Below are 23069 nucleotides of genomic sequence, written 5' to 3' on the forward strand. Positions count from 1 at the left end.
ATAATATTTGTTCGATAACTAAATTTTATATAAGTGAGAATTGAACCCAAGAATTAGGATGTATAACTTTACCACTGAATTACTCTCAACCTTGTAATACTTATGCGGCCATGCCATAACTGATACTAATAAATAGCGTTTATACATTCAAATGATTAACGTTAAAATTCTTTTACATATAATTCTAAAAATATTGAGCATATTTAAAATTATTATTTTATAAACAATTACTAAAATTATATTCTATTTAAAAAAAGTAAATTTGAAAATTTTCAATTAACAAGTCTAAATTTTTTTTATAACAATAATTTTATTCAATTCAATTCTCTTTCTCCCGAGTGGACTGGAATTTATAACATATTGACTGCCGCTGCCTGTAACGGTCACACTTAATTCTCTCCGATCATCAATTATACAAATTCAGACAATTATACACATCTCTTTCTCTATGTTCCAGACTTCCAGCTCCCGAATATATAGCTCGATCTCTCTCCATTGACTCTCTCCTCTCCTCAACCTATACATACAGATAATTGTGTGTATTTATGGATAGGAGGAGAAATGAAAGTCCGGTGTACGCTAGACAGTGGAGCGGAGGCTCCAGCAGCACCGGATCATCGTCTCCGGTGAGATCGCCGGCGCATCCTCAATCTCGCCCTCCTCCGGCCGCCGGAATGTCCGCTATTAAACGAACGCAAAACGTCGCTGCGAAATTTGCCGCGCAACGATTGGCGCAGGTCATGGCTTCGCGAACGGTTGATGATGATGAGGAAGATGATGATCACGGCTTTCAGTTCGGCGCTTCTTCGTTTACTAGTAGTAAGTTGAGGTCTAGTGGTGGTAGTGGTGGTTTTACAGGTGTTTCGATTTCTAGGCCTAATAGATCTCCGTCGCCTGCGGTACGATCTCGTATTAGACTTGTTTTTTAATTCAATTTTTATCGATAACAATGCCACTGTGATTGTTTTGTGGCCTGTGATGAATATTTGTCTGGTTACAATCAGTTATCAATGTGTTAGTAAAACCTGATCTCCTTAATCTTTATACGTTTTTAGACTAATGGTTAAATGCGAGAATTCAAATACTCACACACACGCATTTGCTAAGGCTTGAAACCTCAACTTCCTGTTGCATAGAGAAAAAGAGTGGAATAATATCTGAAGTGATCCTGTACAATTCTATATGATATATGTGATTTATTTTTTAAATTTAGATGTACTAGGCTAGGGTTCTATCTACGATGTCAAATCACTTACAAACTTTTTATTAAAAATTATGGAATATACGATTATTAATATCTGTTTTAAGTTAAAAACCTTGTGCAATTTCTTCTTGCCTATAGAAACCAGAACTGAATCGTTCATTCTCACAATGTAGTTTGGGGGGAATTTAATGGATCATACTCCTTCAGTTCGTTCAACTTCAGCTGGAAGACCAGCATCCGTTCGCTCAGCACAGGTTGTGCCGCCCAGTAGGAATTCTTTGAGAACCCCGGTTGCTGGTCCGCCCATAGAACCACCTAGCAACAGACTACGAGATAATAATAATAATAGGTGATGAGTTCTTCTACCACTTTTCCATCATTCCTGTAGTTATCATGCTAATTGTTTTAGCATATATCATACATATTTTGTGCTATATTAATTATTTTTCTTTGCTGGATTTTAATTTTTTTTTTGAAGAACAGAATTGAAGTTTAGATCTTACATTATGTTAGTAAATCGTCCTCATACTAAATTTTGCCGTGTTTGTAGGTTGATAGGACGCTAGGGATACAAGAACATTTACTTTTGCTTGATTTTGTTCATAAATTTGGCAAGTTCTATATACTCTTATTTTCACTTACGTGGCATTGTCTCCTTAAACTATTCCTGAAATTGTGTGTAGCTGAACCTTTTTATATCTCATAACATTTCCCACAATTTACCACCAAATTTCGCCGTTTCATACCTCAAGGCCCCAGCATTTTTTTTGTACTTCTTGGAAATTGAAGGACGCTGGGACATGGTTTCATCCAGTAAAAAAGTGAGAACAAGGAGAAGCCATTCTTACTTTTTCCTGTTACATCGATTTTTACAGTGAAACACCCATAAAAACAGCCATAGATGTTCATAGCAGTTTCAGAAATACTTAGTTAGCCTCAGATGATGTTGCAGTGAGATCTGGAACTGTAATCTATGATGTCATAATGCACCATGTCTTTTTTTTTTCCGTGACACCAATGGCCATACATTATACATATACACTTAGGCCGTGTGACACTTAGGTCTGTATTTAACCAATGCATTGAAGACTTGAAAACATTAAGTGCTAAAAGAGAATATATTGAGCTTTCCAAGTTCTGTTATTATTTAGTTGTCAATTAGTAATTATAAACATCAAGCTTTCTACTAATGTATATCTATCTATACTACAATTTTAAACCCGAAACATCAAAACTTTTGGTCGGTATATCTATCGGACCTAATTATTTTTAAGTCTTTTGACGGGTTTAAGTATTAGAAACTTCTTTAAAATTTTCAATAAGAATACTTATTTAACATATCCAATAAAATATATTAACCCATATAAGTTTATTAATTATTCGAAAATCTATTTTAATTAATTAAATTATATACTAAAAATAAATATTATAAACCACCCGTGCATCGGACAGGTTATAAGCTAGTTTTATATAGGGCCGACAATTTCGGGTATTGGGTTGGGTTAACAGACGCGGGTCATAAATTTGACCCAACCCGAACCCGACCTGCACTACCCGCAGGTAACCCGAACACGACCCGACACATTATAATTTATTAGTAAATTATTTTTTTAAATAATATATTGTCATTTTAATCACTAATAAATTAATTTTTATAAAATCAAACTATAATATTTATTAAATTTAAATAATAGATGATAAAAAAAATAAAGTATGTATCTTTTATAAATATAAAACAATTTTATATTATATATATATAGGCTCATGATCAAATAGAAACCACTATTAAAATAAAAACTAGAAACCAGTTTCCCTACCACTATTTATAACTACGGGTATCACTAATTTATACTGCACTAATCACTGTTTTTATATAGTATGTAAACAACGATTTTTATCATCAAAATTGAGAAAATCTACTTATCTAAATTATTGATAATCGATTATAGATGATTAATTTCATCCGTAGGAAGGTTCTTGGTGGTAGGAAGCCGCAAGAGAAGTTGTATGATGATGGTAAGTAGTTGTTATTTTTGTAAGTTATGATGGAAAGTGTATGCGACTATTGGTGATGATAGACAATGGTGGCAAGTCATAGAAACGTTTGGTAATGGTGGTAAGAGGTCTATTATTACGATTTGGGTGAAGATGATGGTCATATACGTTGCATATATGTGTATATATATATTTATATTCGCGAGATATGTTATATATAAATTAGTGATATGTTATGTACAAATTAGTGATTTCTGTAGTTAAATATAGTGATAAAAAATTGTCCAGAAACTGGTTTTTAGTTTTTAGGCTAATTTGGTTTCTATTAGAGTAGTACTCTATATATATATATATATATATATCTATATATATATATATATCTATATATATATATATATATATGGCATTGCTTAAAGAAGAACACTCTTAAAAGAAGAACAAAGAAGAACACTTTAGAATCCAGTATAGAATCTCATCTAAAACTTGAATTAAACTCTAATTTTAAGCTAATTAAACTTTTATTATGAATAATAATATTATTATCTACCATGTTTAACAATAAATATGGATTAAAAATAACATGATTCTATGTAATATTAATCGTGCAAAATATACATATATGATTCCATTCTAGATTCTGCTATGGATTCTGTTCCAGATTCTATAATATTTCATATTAATAATTTGGATTTTGGATTTTAGATTATATATATTGATTTTAATTGGTGTTTAACTATGTAATTATGATCTTAACAAATCATTTTTTGTGAAAAACAAGGTGTTATGATAGTGTTCTGTGATGTTCTCTTTTTAAGGTGTTCTGTGTGGAGTGCAACCCATATATATATATATATAGGCCAACATTCCAGAGAGGGACTCCTTGTATGGAGTTACATAGTGCGCCACTATAAATCATCAATTTTATTATAAATTCTGTTATAGAATACACATAAAACGTGATTCTAATATAGAATACTATAAAATATATCTATTTTAAGTAATTTAGCACTTAAAATTTGATGGGGAAAAGTATATTTTCGAAACTGATTCTACAACAGAATAATTCTGAATGATTATTATTCTGTTATAGAATCATGTTGAGATATTGCATAATTTTAGATGATCTTTGGAATAAAAAAATTGTATAACTTTGTTTTCGGTTTAATAATATATTTATAATGGTGTGCTACGTAACTCCATATAAGAGGGTATGCTATGGAGTGCTACCCTATATATATATATATATATATATATATATATATATATATATATATATATATATATATATATATATATATATATATATATATATATATATATATAGGTAATTTGGGGACAATTTCGGGTAACCCAAATTCAACCCGAAAATGACCTGGTTTTCTCGAGTTGATTTTGGGTCAACCCAAATTCGACCCGAATCCGGAAACTCCAATCCGAATTCATATTTTGTTGGTCGAATTCGTGTTGGGTTGTCGGGTCAGGTCTGATATTACAGCCCCTAATTTTATATAGTATACAAACCAAAAGAAAAAGAAGCCTAACACCATCAGAAAAAGGCCTGGTGCCTAACCCTTTCACTGGACCACCTAGGTGCGGGTAATGCTTGTACAATCGACATGAGTTTCAAGTTCAATTGTATTCGGATATTAGGTGATTGAATGTATTACCTCTTTTATAATGTATGTTTCTTAGTTAAGAAATTGGATTTACTATTATTACATATGTTGTAGGTTTACGGCAAGTAAAGGACAAGTAGACACGAAAGATACTGGAAATCAGCGTGAAGCTTCTGCTCTTCGTGATGAGGTAATATTATCTCTCCTGTGAATTCTCGTTGCCTAATTTGTATGTTATATATGAAAGGTAATATTATCTCTCCTGTGAATTCTCGTTCCCTAATTTGTATGTTATATATGAAAGAAAATATTTTTTAAAGACAATTAATCTTTATAAGCTTGTCTGTTTAGGTGCAGTTGAAGGAGATTATAGAAGAAGCAAAAAATATTAAACCTAAATTTACTAAAACTCTCATGAATCTCCTTAATGCATTAATTATTAATCGAGGAAGGATTAAAACATTAAATTTTGTACCTTAATCAATTCAACAATGATGGACCAAAACCTTTTCAACCAAACCACAAAAGCTGATCCTTTGGGCTTTGTTTAGCTGTCTTATCCACTTTGCAGTTTGTCCTGCACTCGATAGTAAGATTGCTTTAAAGAGTGTGATATTGATCCACGAAAAACTTTAGATGAGTGATATTTTCCTCTACGAATCTATTTCCGGGAAAAGGGTGACTAAAATTCTATACAATACAAGTACTTGTATTGACTATGTTAAGACCTCTAATAATATTTTAACATATTGTGAAACCTTTTGTGATCGCCCACTCCAAGTTTACGAAAACAACCTAAAAGACTGTAAGACCTGTGTATAGATGTTTTGAACTGGGCTATTGAGTGTAGTTGGGTCGGTTTATGATGCAAGACAAAGAATTATAACAAGGAAAGATAACAAAGATGGATTAAATGCAGAAAATCCAGAAGCCCTGAGGTGAACCAACCATTGAACATCCATTGCTCTAGGATTTTTAATCGTAGAAGAGAAGAATATGCATGGATCACAACGCATTATAGGAGAGAATAATCTTAATTCAATAAATAATTAAGGTCTTTCAATAATAAAATATTACATCTCAATTTAACACTTAGTAAAATCCTAATAATATTGAAAACAAATTATTATCTTATCTCCACCATCATCTAGGATATGTTTAATAATCTGTTTATCTGTAGTACTTTATAAGTTACAATTAACTTGACTCTAACACAACAACAAAATAAATTTAAATGACTATTGTAGTTTCTCGTTCCGCATCATTCTCTTTGCGTTTGAAAAAACTCATCCATGAGTTTTATAAAATGTTAAAATTAATGCACAAAGTGATAATTTGTTGCCAAACTTGAATCCGTCAAATCAAACTGTAAATCCACAAGCAATAGCTTTGGGAGGAACCTCAATAGAACAAGATACTTTGATGTGGTGGTCATTCCTAAAATGTTGTCTTTCATGTGAAACAGAAAATCATATATTGATATGTATTTATGTTATATTAATATATAGAAATAAAGTTGGTGCAACTAATTATATCTTTATTTCATTATATTAATATTATATTAAGAATATTGTATATTAGATACATCATCTTCTTCGTAAGAGCAATCATAATATGCTCAATGCTGTCAGATTCACTAACATGGTGTACACCCATAATACTGATCCTACAGACCAGAAAACTTTAGTATTTGACTTGTCATTTTTTATATCTCAATAGCATCATATCATCATAATTTTAACATCATTACTGAAAATTGAAGTTCTCTCAAGGAATAATTAATGCCTATTGATAAGATGCTATTATATTAATAAGTTAATAAGAGTACAAAATGAATGCCTTATCACATCAACATGATGATGGGTTTGAAGGCATCTAAGTTGATGTATAATTTATCAATTCCTTTATTTTGTCAATGAAGTTGCCCTTGTTTATTGCAGCTTGATATGCTTCAAGAAGAAAATGATATTGTTCTCAATAAGGTGGCCTTCTGTGTTCCCTTACAAAGAAATTTGATTATCTAAGAAAGAGAAACTACACTGGTAATATGAGTGGATACTAAGTTTGACTGTTTGAGCTACAGCTTCGCCAGGCAGAAGAAAAATGTGAAGAAGCAGAAGCCAGGGCGAGAGAGCTAGAGAAGCAGGTAAAGAAATGGAGTCACCTAATCCTATGCAATCTTGTAAAACAGACTATTTAGTTTGTCTTGAGCTTGACGACTGATACAAATCTTCTTATTTACACCAAGTAGATTTATTTTACACTGTTAAATAGGGTTAAAAAGTTTTCGACAATTTATATTTTGCAAATCTTTCTGATTACTTGTTAAAGATTGATGACGAATAAAGTTGTACACTGCTATATATTTTTTCTATCTCATGTTATCGATGTATATGTGGTATGCACTTAAACTTGATCTCCTTGAAGTCCTTTAGTAATAAGAAGTCCATCTTTCTCCTTCCAGCCAACTACATATTCTTAATGCATTATCGGTAGTGGTAGTTCTGATAGTAACCTTATTTCTGTCTTGGCATTCCTTTAGTTTATATCCACCTCTCTATTTCGCTGTTTACATTTAATGCAGGTTGCTTCTCTTGGAGAAGGGGTTTCTTTGGAAGCCAAGCTATTGAGCAGGTAAATTCAAGTTGTCTTACTTGAGCCACATGTGTCTGCATACATATAACTCTGACATAGAATGTTGTTACCTGCAGGAAGGAAGCAGCTTTACGACAAAGGGAGGTGAGTTCATATCGTGCACACGTAGAGAACTTATTTTGTGGTCATAATTTGGAATCTTCAAATTAGGACATGGAGTTGATTATATTAGATACGTATGTCTATTGCTGTATATATTTGCCATTATGATGATTTATATTTTGTTAATTTTGCAAATATCCATTCATTGTCAAAAGGGGCTCTGACTCCCCCCCCCCCCTCCCTCCCCCCCCTCTCTCCCCCCCCCCCCCCTCTCTCTCTCACTTCCCCCCCCCCCCCCCCCCAGGCTGCTCTTAAAGCTGCAACACAATCTAAAGATGGTAAAGATGAGGAAATTGGTGCCCTTCGTGCAGAAATTGAGGTAGCATGTGCCAATCAGAGGATGGTTTTTCCCATTCTTACTCTGATATAAGTTTATGTAATGTATATAGATTCTTGTTGTAGTATTAGTAACACAACGTGTTTAAATTAGAATGTAAAAGATGAGGCTGCCAGTACTGTAGAACAGCTAAGGGAAGCTGAATCTGAAGCAAAGGCTCTTCACAAAGTGACACAAAGAATGATTTTGACTCAGGAAGAGATGGTAGTCCTTTGAACTCTAGTAAAATCTCCACAAGTTGAAAACCTACTGTTTAAATTTCAACCTTTATGCTCTCTTTACCTGGTGTTAACAATGGTTTGTATGTCTAAATCAAGGAGGAGGTTGTTCTAAAGAGGTGTTGGCTTGCTCGCTACTGGGGGTTAGCTTTGAATCATGGTAATGTCTTCCAAAAGTATCATGTTTTAATAACTTAACTGTGTATTGGTCTTTATATCTACTTCTGCTGAGATATTAGGGAAGGAAAGGTAGAATATTTTTGGTAACTTTATTTAATACTTCTGAATTCTAATCCCTAAATATTGATTGCTGCTGCAACTTGGTAACCCTTCTACTCAATATTGATAGCTACGCTTTTTTAAGCCTGATAATATTAGGAATAATAGATATTGGACATTTGATGCATTATACACCTCAGATATCCTCCCCTCTTGTTTGAAAGCATTTGCTTATTGGTCACGTGACATGCAACATAGAAATTTTAAAGTCAGCCAAGAAAATACTTTTTTTTTGCTAAATAAGAAAATACCTTCATGCAGCTGTTGATATCAATTAGATTTACTTCGATTTGAATATCAAAATTTCTGTTTATAGCTGAATTTGGAGCACAGTTTAATAGGAGTTCTAATTACTCACTGGTATATATGTTTAAGCGGCTATCCATTATCGGCACCAGTAAATATGATGTAGTGGTTCTTTGGTGGATTATTTAGGTCTATATTGTGTAATTCCTATGGACCGGTGACAGGGCCTCTAGTTGGAATCAATCTGATGCTATGAACTTGTTGATATAGAATAATTATTAAAAAGAAGTAACAAATTTGCTATATACTTATTTTGTTGGTTTGCCTGTTTGGAGATGTGTAGATATGCTCTTGCTTGTGTTGATTGTCTTAATTTTCCTAATGTCATGGGACTTGCCTACTTTCTTTACAGGAATCTGTGCAGATATTGCAGTTTCTAAGCATGAACATTGGTCATCTTTAGCACCTCTTCCCTTTGAAGTTATTATATCTGCTGGACAGAAAGCCAAGGAAGAGTCTTGGGATGGTGCACCCCTCTCACTTGCATAATATTATAGATTGCATTCCCATTGTGTGCTCCAGTATATATGTCTGACTAAGTAGGGACGTTATGTGAAGTAGGTGGCAATGATTCAGAGAGAAGGAGCAACCTTGCGCGTGATTTGAGTGATTTATCTGGAGAAGGAAATATTGAGAGCATGCTTTCTGTTGAAATGGGCCTTAGGGAATTAGCTTCGTTAAAGGTTTATCCTTCTGCTTTTCATGTCATTAAATTATCGGTAATACCCTATAAATTACTTTATCAAGGTTTGTTGTTTCTGCATTAGAATTAAGGTCAATGTGATGTCCCTATTGAGTTGGAGATAGATAATGACTTCGGTTGATCCTGTTCCCATGTTAAAGTCTTAGTGTCTTAATTTCATTTATAAAATTGAAGTTCTTTTTAATGAGGTTTCAGAGCTTTAATTACTGGTACTTGTCAAGTTTGGTATATTGACTTGGGATAAATGTTTTCATTGGGTAGTCTATTAAATACCAGTAACTTGTTAAATTCATAGATTTCTATAGTTTAAACTGCATAGGACGAATTTATGCAAGATATTAATTGTTACGAGTTCATGTCAGTATAAAGAGTTCTTAAATCATGGAGCTTTTAGTGGAGGGTGATACAAATGTAGTAATCTCTAATTTAGTCATATATTTTGAAGATTGAAGTTTCTTACAATAGTGCGAGTGGGTGAAGAGAAAATATGACATAGAGAATATAAGCTTTTGAATGTCACTATACTGTACCAAGCACAAGCTATTTTGTTAGCATTACAAGATATTTATTTTTTCGACTAAATTATAGTTTTCCTTTTGATACTTACATGTTTAACGTATAAATATTGGTAGGTGGAGGATGCTGTTGTTCTGGCATTGGCTCAACACCGGCGTCCAAATTTGGTTCGTCAGTCCTCTTCTGGTATGACCATTGTCATTAGTCATTTTAATTAGTAGCCAGTGGCCACTCTGTTAAATTGTATTGAAGTAAACTGATTTCTAGAAAACTATGAGAGCAAATGTTCAACTTGATTAAAAAAAATAAAAATTTAAAGGGCTCATCATATATATAATAATTTATATAAATTTATATTAAGCCATCATCTTTTCTCCTCAAAATTATAACCCATCATTTATCATCTGTCGTATATAGTCAATGTATTGTTCCAGGTAGAATTTTTTGGTGTCCAATAGTGTCTTTAAGTTGTTGCATTTCTTGCATGCTGGAACTTGTTTGAAGTCTTATGGCGCCTTTGTACAATCAATCTATGACCATATCCATTGCTTACAGTTTTTTTTTGGTATAGAATATCAGTGCTGATATAGTCATGTGTATAATATGAGCTTAATCAATTCTACTTTTGTTGTGATACAGATCGAAAATCATCAAGTGATCCTAAGTTTACAGAGTCCCATGGTAAGATATGTGCCCCAGTTTGTCATTATTCTCTTCTTATATCATTAATGATATTGTACGTTGTTAATAAATTTCTCATTTTTCTTCCTCTGTTCCTTGCTACGATTAGAATGTTACAAGATTGGCCCAAACTTCTAGGAGTTTCACTAGTGTGCTAATTCTGTTTTTGTTTTGAAATGAAGTCATTTGGATAGTAAGGTATCCACATAAACACCAATTTATTCCTTTTGTATTCCTGTTTTGATTTTGAAATGAAATCATTTGGCTTGTATTAGTGTAAACATCAATTTATTCCTTTTGTCTTCGATAAAAATATTTGTTGTGTACTTGTTGCCAACAATATATTTGATAAACAACATAATCTTCTTGTTATATATATCTTTGGTAGAGCATGTTTAATGGTTGTGCTACGAATAGATGGAATTATTGCTATAATGTAGCAATGGCTGGTTCTAAATCTTGTCCAAATTTAACAAACTTCCAAATACTTCACTTTTTTCAAGTATCCTACACTTACAAGTACTTTAAAAAAAAAAAAAATCTATTTCTCTCTCTTTTTTCACATTTTAATGAGGTGGCAATTATAACTCCATCCATCTTTTGTTCTATATATAGAACAAATTATAGCATTGTGCTTAAAGTTCAGCACACCATTGGAGTGTTGAATTTTAAACTTTTTTTTCTATCATATATATATAGAACAAGATTTAGCACCATTGGACTTGCCCTTCATACCATCTACTATCAGCACGAGGACTTAGGAGAGCTGGATACCTATCAGATCATTGGTCTTTAACGAATGGCCCCTGAAGTGAGCCTTCCCAGACGTTCCCCCCCGAGTATTTTAAATAATTTGTGTGTCTGTATCTTGTTTACGGCCATATAATCTTATACCAGTGAGGTTAGTAGTATATGTTCCATTTAGTGTAGGTTATGTAACCTGTAATGAAAGGACTTTCAGAATTGTCAAACCAAGTCAAATAACTATGAATGAACAAATTAACCTCAAAATCAACACTTTATCAAATATCTTAATCGAAATCCAGAATATTTTTTTATAGAATTTTTAATAAATAAAGGTTCACATATACAGAGGTGTAGCTCTCATAATTATTTAAATATGAAATGGCAACTTAAAGATCTCCTCTCCTCCATTAGTCATCAATCATACACACTTCCTTGGAGTTTATAAACCTCAAGGTTATTTTCTGCTGCTCATCGCTTCCCAATAGTTGGAATGACTTTTCCATCTCTTGTACTTACTTTTCTACTATCACAGAATTTGTTGCTTTATCGAACACAGCGGCAGACTTAAACTCTTGAACTTTGAGTACTTTGCTCTTGGTTGCTAATTCCCACCAAGTTAGCCACACTTTCGGTCATCTGGTTCATAATTCTAGTCTCCCTATCGTTGTTGTTGTCGTTCTGGTCCTCTTGCTGCCACAGTTATAGTTGTTTCGCTTGATGAATACTTTTGTCATTTCCTTCGGAACATTATAAAATATACTTTTCAAAATTGGGCAAAATTTATTTGATTTAATATGTTTCTGTGTTTGTATTGTAGTTATTTGATTCAGTTTATCAGTTTGGAAATCCGGGGGGCATAACAAGTTTACCATAAAGTTCCCCGAGTCCTTTTGGAGGTTTCATAATATTAGGCAACATTTTGCATTTTCTTGCAATAGGTTATATGGTATTCAAGATTACGGCCACTTGTGATATCCTTATTAGTCTTTGCCGAATCGTTATTTAAAGATTAGTTGGGCTTTGTTTCCCGATTCTTATTGTGTTGGAAGATACGAATACTTAACTAGAAAGTGAGTATTCATAACTGGGGTTGCATTGTCCTTATGTTCAATTTTTTTTTATGTGGTATTCCATGGGAGGGGCAATAATGCAGAATGCTGTAAGCAGCTACTTAAATCCATTAGTACAAGTCCTTTAGAGAGTTGCCCAAAAACAAATCTATGCTCGCCATCTGAATAGTTAATATTTTTATCTATTATTTTGTTTCTCCACCGACCCTTTGAAGATGTATTGGAGTCATTAACCCCCCTTTGTTTTGGTTGCAGAGTTAACTCTGGAAGAGACGGAAGATGTTCTTTTTAAAGAGGTTTGCATCTTTTCTATTCAGATCTTTCTTTCCCCCTGTTGCTACAATGCTGAATTATATACCTTGCGTTTTCCCCCAAGTGAAGGCTGCTACAGTGGGTACCTATTACAGATTTCCCATTGGTACCCTAGAAGTTATATAAATTAAGCTAGTGTTATTTCTATAATCCCATTGCAAATTGCACAGATTATAGTGAGTATATAGTGTGTAGCCTTCTTTAAGGCGATTGATATTGTGTTCAGTGAATCACATAAAATTGAAAAATGGGAAACAGGAGAAGAGATAGGTATCCTGGGGCAAAAGTGGCTACTTTCACATAATCTTATATATTTATGATTAATGGGAAAAAGGAGGGAATCCTTGTTAAAAAGAGTTTCAAGTACTCTACACGAAGTCGTCTTTCTTTTCTCTGATATATTCACGCACACACTATGTTACTTGGAGGATTGAGCCTTTAAACTCTTGGTCACTTGGTAGCCTTTAATTAATGGGCACTCTACCATGCAAAAGGCATTGATTAAATAATTTTGTATTTCCTCATGCTCTTCGAATTAGCATCAATTTTTTTTATAAGTCAAGTTTTCTATTTATTTAGATATATTCCACCTTATAACTTCAAAGTTTTCCCTACCATTTTCTTGAGATACAAGCCAATGTAGTAAAAGCCTTGTTTTTGGTCCCACGCTTTTAGCTGGTGGCTCTTAATTACTACTACGCATATTCTTGGAAGTTAACCGGGTCTTAAAACTTGGAAATGTTAATGAAGACTTTGCCAATACCTAAGATCCGGTATCCGTGTTATATTTATTGCCACAGGCTTGGCTTACATATTATTGGAGAAGGGCTAAAGTTTATGGTGTGGAAGAAGATATTGCAGAAGAGCGCCTTCAGTTCTGGATAAGCCGTAGTGGCCATTCACCAACATCACATAATGCTGTTGATGGTAAATTGTTTGTCTCCTTAAGGTTATCACTATGTTATAAATGTCTACAAGACGGGAAATATTTTTTTTGACCAGGTGGATACTTAATAATAATCCACTCTGCATGACACCAAATGTTTGCAACTGCTAATAGAGACAGTCATTACCTTTATTACATGCGATTGGACTCAATCTCGTGTCAAATATCTTATATAACTAGATTCGAATTTGATATTACCAACATGTTTTGAATAGTAATTGTGATCTATGTTACCCGGACTCTTCATTTTGTGTCGAGTACCCGTGTCGGATGCTCGACACTCGAACATGAGTATGGACACTCCGACACTTATTTTAGGCCAAAAGCATGTGATATTTTCAAATTATTGCCGAGTCTGACACTCGGACACGTATCCATGTTGGACACTTTTGGCCAAGTCCAGGTAAATAGATTGTGATATTTGAGGCATTATTTGCTTGAAATTGTGTTGACCCCCTTTATCACAATTTCAAGCAATAATAATATTCAGGGCATTTCAACCTCAAATTGTGGGATTTAGGGCATTTTCTCCTCAGAGATACAATTTCTCTAAACTAGGTTAAAGGAATTATATAGTCCACATATTGTAAATTATTTTGCTACTATTGCAAGTCTTGTGGTCTGAAGTAATGCATTTTCACAGTTGAAAAAGGTCTGACGGAGCTGAGGAAGTTGAGCATAGAAAAGCAACTCTGGGAAGCATCTCGCAGAGAAATTGACCAACAGGTTTTATTAAAAGGCAACTCCAAAGATCCTTTGCAGCCTGAAGTGAATTCCTCGTGATGAATTTTGTCATGATTAATTTTCCATATATTCTTTCTTTGTATCAGTAATTTTGTTGCCATGCTTTTGTTTTCTGACAAACGAACTATAGTTAAATTCATAAGTTAGTTGATAGCTTTTTTGGCCGTTTGATAACTGTAATTATTTTTTACATGGGTAGAGGTAGTCACCAACAATGCTACTTGCTTGCCTGCTTGTATAATGGAGTGGAGACTAGAACAAATCAGAATTTTTTGGAATTATATGGTATTTCTTTTTCATTCAGGCATCATGGGAGCTGGGCAAGTTGCTGTGGCCTGAGAACTAGGAAGGTTCTTACAGCTTTTGGAAGGTGACGTCCTGTGCTATGCTTTTTGTGTATTTGAGTTCCTTTTCACCATTCTTATTAGAAGTGCCTATGGGGTGAACTAGGCCTGTACGCGGTTCGGATTGTTTCGGTTGGAGGGTAATAACCGAACCAAACCACAACTTGCGGTTTTCTAAAATCTCAAACCGCGACCAAACCGTTGGTTAAAAAAAACCAACCAAATACACCCACGTAATTGCGGTTGGTTGCGGTTTGAGTTGCTAAAATAGTTAGACAAAGAAGTTCTATCATACACTCTGATATAAGTTTCCATTTGGAGCATGAAATAAATTACAGTCATGGACACATTGACTAATTTATATTGGGCCTTGCTCAAAGAGTCCAAATTTCATTAATTTAGTAAACTTTTTTTATTTATGTGAATATCTATATGTAAATATATAAACATATATAATAAAAATATTTAAATTTATATAATGTGCGGTTGGCGGTTGCGGTTGGTTTTTTGCGGTTTTAAAAAAAATGAATCCGCAACCAAACCGCAAATTAATGGTTATTAAAAAATCCATCCGCGACCGCTCACATTGTGCGGTTATCCATAATACACGGATCGGTTGCGGGTGGTTGTTGCGGTTGATGCGGTTGAGCGGATTGAATGTACAGCCCTAGGGTGAAGTACATTTTGTTCTTTTACATGGTAAAAAGGGGTGTTGGCCCTTTATCTTGAGAAATCATGTTCCCAAATATCACATTTTTGAAAAAAGCCGTCCCAAATATTGTTCTAAAACGTTATTTTAAACAAGTGTTATTCTTAAAGCAGCACAGTCTAGCCTTTTTATAATTTTTTATTAAGAAAACTAAAAAGGTTATTCTAATTTGAGTTTTCAAATATTATCGTTTTGGATTGAAAAGTGATATTCAAAACATTTTTTTATGGTACATCGGTTCATCATGATATTCATTAGTAAAATTATACTACATGTATACATACAAGAATAACATGCAAAAAGCGGGAATCGGTCAGTATATAATAATTAATCGATACCCTTTATTAATAAGCGAAACCACGTTTCGGTGGAACATCGGTACCAAGGTATCAAAATTCGGTCACTTTCGTATTGATTAGGATTTTATAGTCATTATTATATTATTATCAAAAGACTTCTACATTGAATAAAATTTTATTATTAAAGACCTCAATATTCATTAGGACAGTGAAAAACTTCTGTATTGATTAGAATTTTATTATTAAAAACTTCAATATTGATTTGGACAATGTTATATAAATTTTTTATTTTATAACAATAACTATTATAGAATTATGAAAAGATTTTCATAATGTTAGGATTTTATAAATATACGAAACAACTCTTTAAATCTTTTATCATGCTTTAGAGTTCAAATAAATAAGGAGTTCATATTGACAAATAAGGCGGTGGTAACACTGACTTGACAAATAGAAAGTCAAAGAGAATGAAGTTATTATCCATATTGCAACATATAATAAAAGAACCAAAACTCTAGACATACGTTACAATATTTGATATCAAATTACTTTTGGAAAGTTGATTAATTTTGTCAAACTACAATATCAGTTTATCAAACAACTACAACAACGGTTAGATCTACAAAAACTCCAACTAGAATTATATATAATGTTTGCCTATTAAATGAATAAAATAATTGTGACTTAAAATTTTGAATTTTTGTTCAAGATTAAAGACGCTATAAACGAACTTATATGTGTTGATCTTGAATATTATTTTAACAATTTAAAAATCATCAAACAACATAGTAATTTTACTAAAATAAAACATACTGTTAGAGTTAAGTTCTATAAAGTACGCATTTAAGACGCAGTAAGTACCGGTCATAATCTTTTAGTATAATCATAAATAATATATTTAATTATTCAAATTTTATATATAATTTACCATCTTTAAGTAGTTTTATATACTCTCTCCGTCCCTATTTATCTGTCCACTTTGGAAGTAAAAACTTGTCCCAATTTATCTGTCCATTTATATAACCAAAGCAAAATTTTTCATTTAATAACCTGAAGAGTTTTTGACTTTGTTCTTCTAGCTATAAATATCATGACTATTATTCACTGATTATCAAATTTGTATTGGATAATGGAGTAATCCCACCAGTATTTTCCTACAATTAAAGCATTAAATAAGAGTATTGATAGAAGTTTTTTATCAAACTTAAATTTTCTTAATATGCGTGAAAATGTTAAAAGTGGATAGATAAATAGGGACAAAGGGAGTATATAATTAGCAATTAATCATTAACATCTTTCAACATTTACAATCATTAAGATCATTATTCTACTTATGAGTTATATTTTATAACAGATATCGTGTTTAGTGATTTATAATATAATTGTTTTATCTTTTGATTGTAACAATTATATTGTAGAATATAACCAGTAAATTGTCAGATGTTTACAAATATTGTAGACTAAAAAGATTAACATTGAAACGAGTAGATTATTTTTAAATAATTCTGGACGCCAATACTCTTATTTTGTGGACTCCATAGAAAAGAGACCCACATTGTTATGAAATAAATTTAAAGTAGGATCAAATTTTAATATATAGAAAATCTTATATTAAATAACAATAATTTAAATAGGTATAATAAAAATATGATAATGTAACTAAAAAAGACATTATTTTTTCAATAAATAACAAATTTTAAAATTTTATTTAAACCCTGCTTGGCACGGTTATCAACTAGTAATTTATAATTTGAAGACCAAGTTTGGACCATTCTCACCTCGTTACTTATCTTCTCTTAATATTCTCAGGACAAACTAACTTCTTATTAGACGACACTTAGGTCCCATTTGTTTGTTGCTTAATGATGGCTGAATGAACTTAGCTGGCCGATTAATATGATTCATCTCATTTGATAATTGTTTTTGCAGAACTGAGCGAAACATTTACTGCTGATTCATTCCTTCCTAGAGTTCTATCTCATTGGTTCAGCTGTATGCCTGTATTGATCTGTATACCATTAGCATGTTTTATAATCATGTAAATATTCACGTAGATAATAAATTAACAGAATATAGTTTATAAAAAAAAAGTCAACGCTAATTTTGTAGCTTTATGACATACAAAAAAGTGTTTAACAGTTTATGAACTAAGTAGTTATTACTTATCGCAGAAAGCCATTAGACGATACTTTCGTTATTTATTTAATAGAGATTTTTGTAATTTCTAAAGTTTGAATAAGTATGACTACATTAATAATAATAACTATATGACAGTTATTTAAGTTCAAATCAATTGATTATTCAATGAAAAATTTAGGAAATAAAATCATTCAGATATTATTAAAATTTATATGTCAAATGATATTTATTATTCAGCATTCAGATATTTTATTCATTCAGATTATTCAAATATTTTATTCAATCAGATGTAACTCTTTCAGATTTGCCAAATGATCCCTTAGCTGTGTATCAGAAATTTTTAAACGAAGAAAATAAAAAAGATGGTATTGAAATTAGTATAAAAAAGACTACAATTTATTTCTTTAGTTTCTAAGAAAAGAAATTTGTTTATATATTATTTAGTGTAATTTCTCACCCACAATCATGTAACTGTTGTAGATTTTCTTGAGAAAATCTACGACTTTATTAATCATTACTTTTCTAAAAAATTTGTGTAAGACAATATACAAATTAGAAATAACTTATTTTCACCCAAAAATACAATTTTAGCAATTTTAATAAAGAATGGGAGATATGCATACGGTTATAATATGCATCATTCTTTATTTTCGTAAGAGTAGTTTCAGTCATTTACAAATTATCAGCACATTTTTTTTCATCTTTCAAATGAACAAGATATATGAACGGCACAACATTTCATGACTTACAATAATAATATATAAGAAATAAGAAAATAAAATAATAAATTTGTATCATTATTTTTTTAATAATATCATAAGTACACTAACTTTTTTTGTGAGAACAAATACTAGGCTAACTTGAAACAATTATATTTACAAGATACCAACATTTGTCTGTTAAAAATTTTAAAAGACAATTAAAATAGAGTAATTAACATTGATGAATTTATAGAAAATTCTATACAATAAGACTTCAGAAACTCTTTTCTGTAATCATAAAAAAGACTTTCACCATTTCCAGGAATACCTCTTTTCTCCGGTTACATTTCTTTCTCAGCATTTTATTTCCTGTTTCAAAAAATAGATTTCACTATATTCTGTATGATAATCATTAATCAATCCATAGGAAGATGGCAAAGACCCATTTGATGCTTCTTTTTCTTCTTTGTTCCTTCATAAAAATTGAGTGTTCTTTATCTGGTTTTGACAAAATCACGAAGTTACCAGGCCAACCTAAGGTGGGGTTTCAACAATATTCAGGTTATATTATTGTAGACAAAACTAACATGAAAGAAAAAGCCTTTTTTTACTATTTTGTTGAGGCCGAGCGTGATCCCGCTTCCAAGCCTTTGGTTCTTTGGTTGAATGGAGGTACATAAAGTCTTTCACCATCTTCAATGCACATAATATAATTGCAGGGAAATGTTATTTCCGGAGCAGTTTCAGCTATGTTTCCCTCTCCTGGTAGACATGGAGCATGCAAATTGTTATACAAATTTCTCTAATTTTTTTTGTTTAAAGAAAAGGACTGGAAATAACATGCCCTTTGTTTTATTTTATGCAAGTACTAAAAGTTGTGATTGCTGTGTTTTTTGTAGGGCCTGGTTGTTCTTCTGTGGGTATAGGAGGATTTTCGGAGCACGGACCTTTTAGAACAAATGGGAATGGCTTGGTTAAAAATAAATGCAGCTGGAACTCAGGTAGAAATGTTATAAATAATAGCTTGTAGTCATGCATTTTGTAAATGTATGGTTATATTGATTTATAGATGATGTGGACTAAGATTTATGTTTATCTTTTTCGTATCTGATTCTGTAGAGGCAAATATGCTGTACTGGGAGAGTCCAGCAGGTGTGGGGTTCTCCTACTCAAGCGAAAAATCGAAAATGAATGATGAATTAACAGGTTTTGACTTTACATTTCTATTGTTTTCATCTTTGTCTTTCTTATTTTGCATTTCGTTCAGGAAGTATTATTCCTCTAGTGGAACATGAACAGTGAGTTAGAAAGAAAATGAAGATATCAAAACCGCCTTCACGAGACTCTAAAAGAGGAGGCCCGCCTATCCAGTAATGCACTTTAGGTCGCCTTCAATTATTGTTGTTAGTTCACTCTCACGTACACATGCCTCACTGAGTCTCGAACCTTCAAGCTATTATTACAAAAAAAAGAGGGATATCATATACAGCAGGCTATAACACTAGAGATACCTTCAGTTATTTCAATAACAAAAAAAGATTCTTTTTTCTTAAAAAAAAAAAAATGAACTCTGTTCAAGAATTTAGTCTTGCTAAGTATACAAACTATGAGGAATCAAAGAAGCTATATTACTTTTGAGTTGTGCACTTTTCTGAAGCTTTGCTGAACTGTTGATATTCAAAGCCAGGGACAATCTTGTTTTCTTGAAACGCTGGTTCATGAAGTTTCCTCAGTATAGCCAGAGAGAGTTGTTTTTAATGGGAGAAAGTTATGCAGGTATGAATTTGAGGACACATAAAGAACAGTCCATTAATATTTCATATGTTTAAAGTACTGGTTGATCTTCCCCTCGAATACCAGGTCACTATATTCCTCATCTTGCACAGCTCATGACCCAATCCAATAAAAAGCAGAGAGTATTCAATTTGAAAGGCATCGCGGTAAGCATGCGTCTTTTTTTTTGTTTAAATATTTCAATATTTAATTATGAGCAGCCAATTACATTTTAATTTGCAGGAAGTGATTACATTAAAGCATTCTGAATTTTTCCTCCTCTTTTCTTCGTAAAGCTGGGTAATCCAGTTCTAGATTATGTGACAGACTTCAATTCGAGGGCTGAGTTCTTATGGTCTCATGGAGTGATATCAGATTCAACATACAATATCTTTACTTCCGTCTGCAACTATTCTCGCCTTATGAGTGAATTTTATAGAGATTCCCTTTCATCTACATGTTCAGGGGTGATTGGTGAAGTAAACAAAGAAACTAGTAGGTTTGTGGACATATATGATGTTACCCTTGATATTTGCATTGCATCAGTCTTTGCACAATCGAAGGTTATTAGCCCTCAGGTAATTAATTCTTCTCTTAAAATTTTATCCTTTTGATTACTCCTGCATATATTTTGAAGTATTTTACGTAATAATTATGCTGTTCAAGTAATTTATTCTCGTAGCAGGTTATTAATAATATTGATGTATGCTTGGAAGACGAAACCGTTAATTATTTGAACCGGAAAGATGTCCAGAAGGCACTTCATGCTCGTCTTGTTGGAGTCGACAAATGGAATGTAACCAGCAAGTAAGTGTTCTTCACATAGTTCACGTGTAAATAGTAAAACTAAACGTACCAAATGTATCCTGCACATAGACTAGGGTCTGTGGAGTATAAGACGTATGTAGATTTTATCTCTACTTTTTGGAGTTTACACAGTCACCTGTATCAAAAGGAATAAAATAAGTAAGTGTTTTCGTTAAATAAAGCCAAGGACTAGGTGATTGTGCATAAAAATTTCCGGGAAAGTATTTATCTGTAAATGAATCTATACATATTTGCAAGTTGAAACTTATGATTTATATAGGTTTCGTTCTTTTACAATAGCATTCTGGACTATGATCATCTGGATGTTGAAAAACCTACAATATCATTAATTGGATCACTTGTCATGGAAGGAATCCCAGTCCTGGTTTTCAGGTACGCCTAGATGTCTGATTTACCAACTCCAAAACATTAACAAGATTCAGTAAAAGTTTATTGATGTACATTTATTAACAACAGCGGAGATCAGGATTCTGTTATTCCATTGACTGGAAGCCGGACCTTGGTGCATGGACTAGCAAAACAGCTAGGACTGAATACAACTGTACCTTACAGAGTTTGGTTCCAAGGGCAGCAGGTAAAAACTATGAAATTGAAATTTATACAATTTGTAGTCTGGTAAAGAGGAAGTAATTCTTGAAAAATAGTTGTCATACACTCATTTTACGATTGAGGATTGGTATATAATGGCCGTGATTCCTTTTTTTTTATTTTATCCCCTATCACTCCACAATTTTCCATGGCTACTTCACCACCTACTATTAGAAGATTAGAATCTGGTTTAGATGAATAGGCACATTTATTCTGAACAAAGTTCCATGTAGTCCACATATTTACTGTAGTACCGTAGACCACGTATGTTCTGCAACTATAAAATGGCATAAAAACATTGCAAAATGTGTTATTTTGCAAATCATGTTCTATAAAAATCATTATTTTGTTAAAAATTTTGACAATACTAAACATTCTACAAGTTAAATAGTGAAAAACACATTATTCTACAAAACATGTTAAGTTTGCAGAACATATTTACATATTACAGAACATATGTGTTCTACTTGTCGAACATAAATGATTTTCAATATTTTTCATGAAATAGTGATATTTATAGAATGTATTTCACAAAATAACAAGTTTCATACATTTTGCAATGTTTTTATGTCATTATATAGTTGCAGAACATACGTGGTCTACAGTACTACGGTAAATATGTGGACTACGTGGAACTTAACTCCATTTATTCTTCATTCAACATATTAATGCCTGTTTCTGCTACAAACCATTTCAGACTACAAATTCTGCAAATCTGCAAATTTATTTATCCAATAAGGTTTCTAATAGAAACTAAACATAAAAAATAGTTTATATACAGAAATATACGATTTGTTAAACTTTACGTATGAATATAATTCAATCATATCATTTTCGGTTTATAACTTATATGTGTAACTTATATGAATCTGATTCATTATCTGGTTTGTCAAGGTTGGTGGATGGACTCAAGTTTACGGAAATATTCTATCATATGCAACCATAAGAGGTGCTGCTCATGAAACTCCTTTCTCACAGCCGGAGCGATCTCTGGTGGTATTCAAATCATTTCTGAAAGGCATGCCTTTACCAGAAAAGTTCTCATAATACATTGATCAGATCAGTAGTAAACAGATTAAGATTTGTTGTCCAGATAATCTTATGTCTCCCATATTTGCTAGGTTACCAAAATCTTTGTACATACAGATTAAAATGATTTGAAAAGTTTTAGCTGATCATTCTAGAGAAATATAAAGGACTTATTTCTTCAGCAAATAAGAAATGTTAAACCCCTGTTATATAATTTTATACTAAAAA

General features: G+C 32.2%; 2 protein-coding genes across 3 annotated transcripts; both read left to right on the top strand.

Annotated features, from left to right (window-relative positions):
- The first annotated feature begins 325 nt into the window (after positions 1–325).
- Positions 326–14734, top strand: LOC108192861 (coiled-coil domain-containing protein SCD2). 2 transcript variants are annotated; one of them, XM_064079708.1, is made up of 17 exons: positions 326–899; positions 1378–1553; positions 4930–5005; positions 6756–6797; positions 6899–6961; positions 7400–7449; positions 7527–7554; positions 7817–7891; positions 8003–8113; positions 8227–8287; positions 9065–9178; positions 9274–9395; positions 10048–10117; positions 10571–10612; positions 12685–12725; positions 13542–13668; positions 14331–14734. In XM_064079708.1, the coding sequence occupies exons 1-17, from the start codon at positions 546–548 to the stop codon at positions 14468–14470; spliced, it is 1692 nt and encodes a 563-aa protein (XP_063935778.1). In that variant the 5' UTR covers positions 326–545; the 3' UTR covers positions 14471–14734. The 2 variants fall into 2 exon arrangements, with proteins under 2 accessions (XP_063935778.1, XP_063935777.1); XM_064079707.1 differs by having other exon boundaries at positions 354–899; positions 9271–9395.
- A 4171-nt stretch (positions 14735–18905) lies between these two features.
- LOC108225505 (serine carboxypeptidase-like 45) lies at positions 18906–22859 on the top strand. The gene is made up of 10 exons (XM_017400394.2): positions 18906–19295; positions 19523–19624; positions 19743–19829; positions 20307–20399; positions 20484–20563; positions 20693–20974; positions 21082–21203; positions 21504–21596; positions 21681–21798; positions 22707–22859. The coding sequence occupies exons 1-10, from the start codon at positions 19055–19057 to the stop codon at positions 22857–22859; spliced, it is 1371 nt and encodes a 456-aa protein (XP_017255883.1). The 5' UTR covers positions 18906–19054.
- The last annotated feature ends 210 nt before the right edge of the window (positions 22860–23069 follow it).

The sequence above is a fragment of the Daucus carota genome, chromosome 6 (genome assembly GCF_001625215.2).
Source record: "Daucus carota subsp. sativus chromosome 6, DH1 v3.0, whole genome shotgun sequence".
Classification (NCBI taxonomy): Eukaryota; Viridiplantae; Streptophyta; class Magnoliopsida; order Apiales; family Apiaceae; genus Daucus; species Daucus carota.

Coding starts and splice junctions, on each gene's coding strand:
- LOC108192861 (XM_064079707.1), top strand. CDS start 546: ATGGATAGGAGGAGAAATGAAAGTCCGGTGTACGCTAGACAGTGGAGC. Junction 7,892..8,002: donor CCCTTCGTGCAGAAATTGAG/GTAGCATGTGCC, acceptor TGTTTAAATTAG/AATGTAAAAGATGAGGCTGC. Junction 10,118..10,570: donor GGTTCGTCAGTCCTCTTCTG/GTATGACCATTG, acceptor GTTGTGATACAG/ATCGAAAATCATCAAGTGAT.
- LOC108225505 (XM_017400394.2), top strand. CDS start 19,055: ATGGCAAAGACCCATTTGATGCTTCTTTTTCTTCTTTGTTCCTTCATA. Junction 19,296..19,522: donor GGTTCTTTGGTTGAATGGAG/GTACATAAAGTC, acceptor TGTTTTTTGTAG/GGCCTGGTTGTTCTTCTGTG. Junction 20,564..20,692: donor TCAATTTGAAAGGCATCGCG/GTAAGCATGCGT, acceptor TTCTTCGTAAAG/CTGGGTAATCCAGTTCTAGA.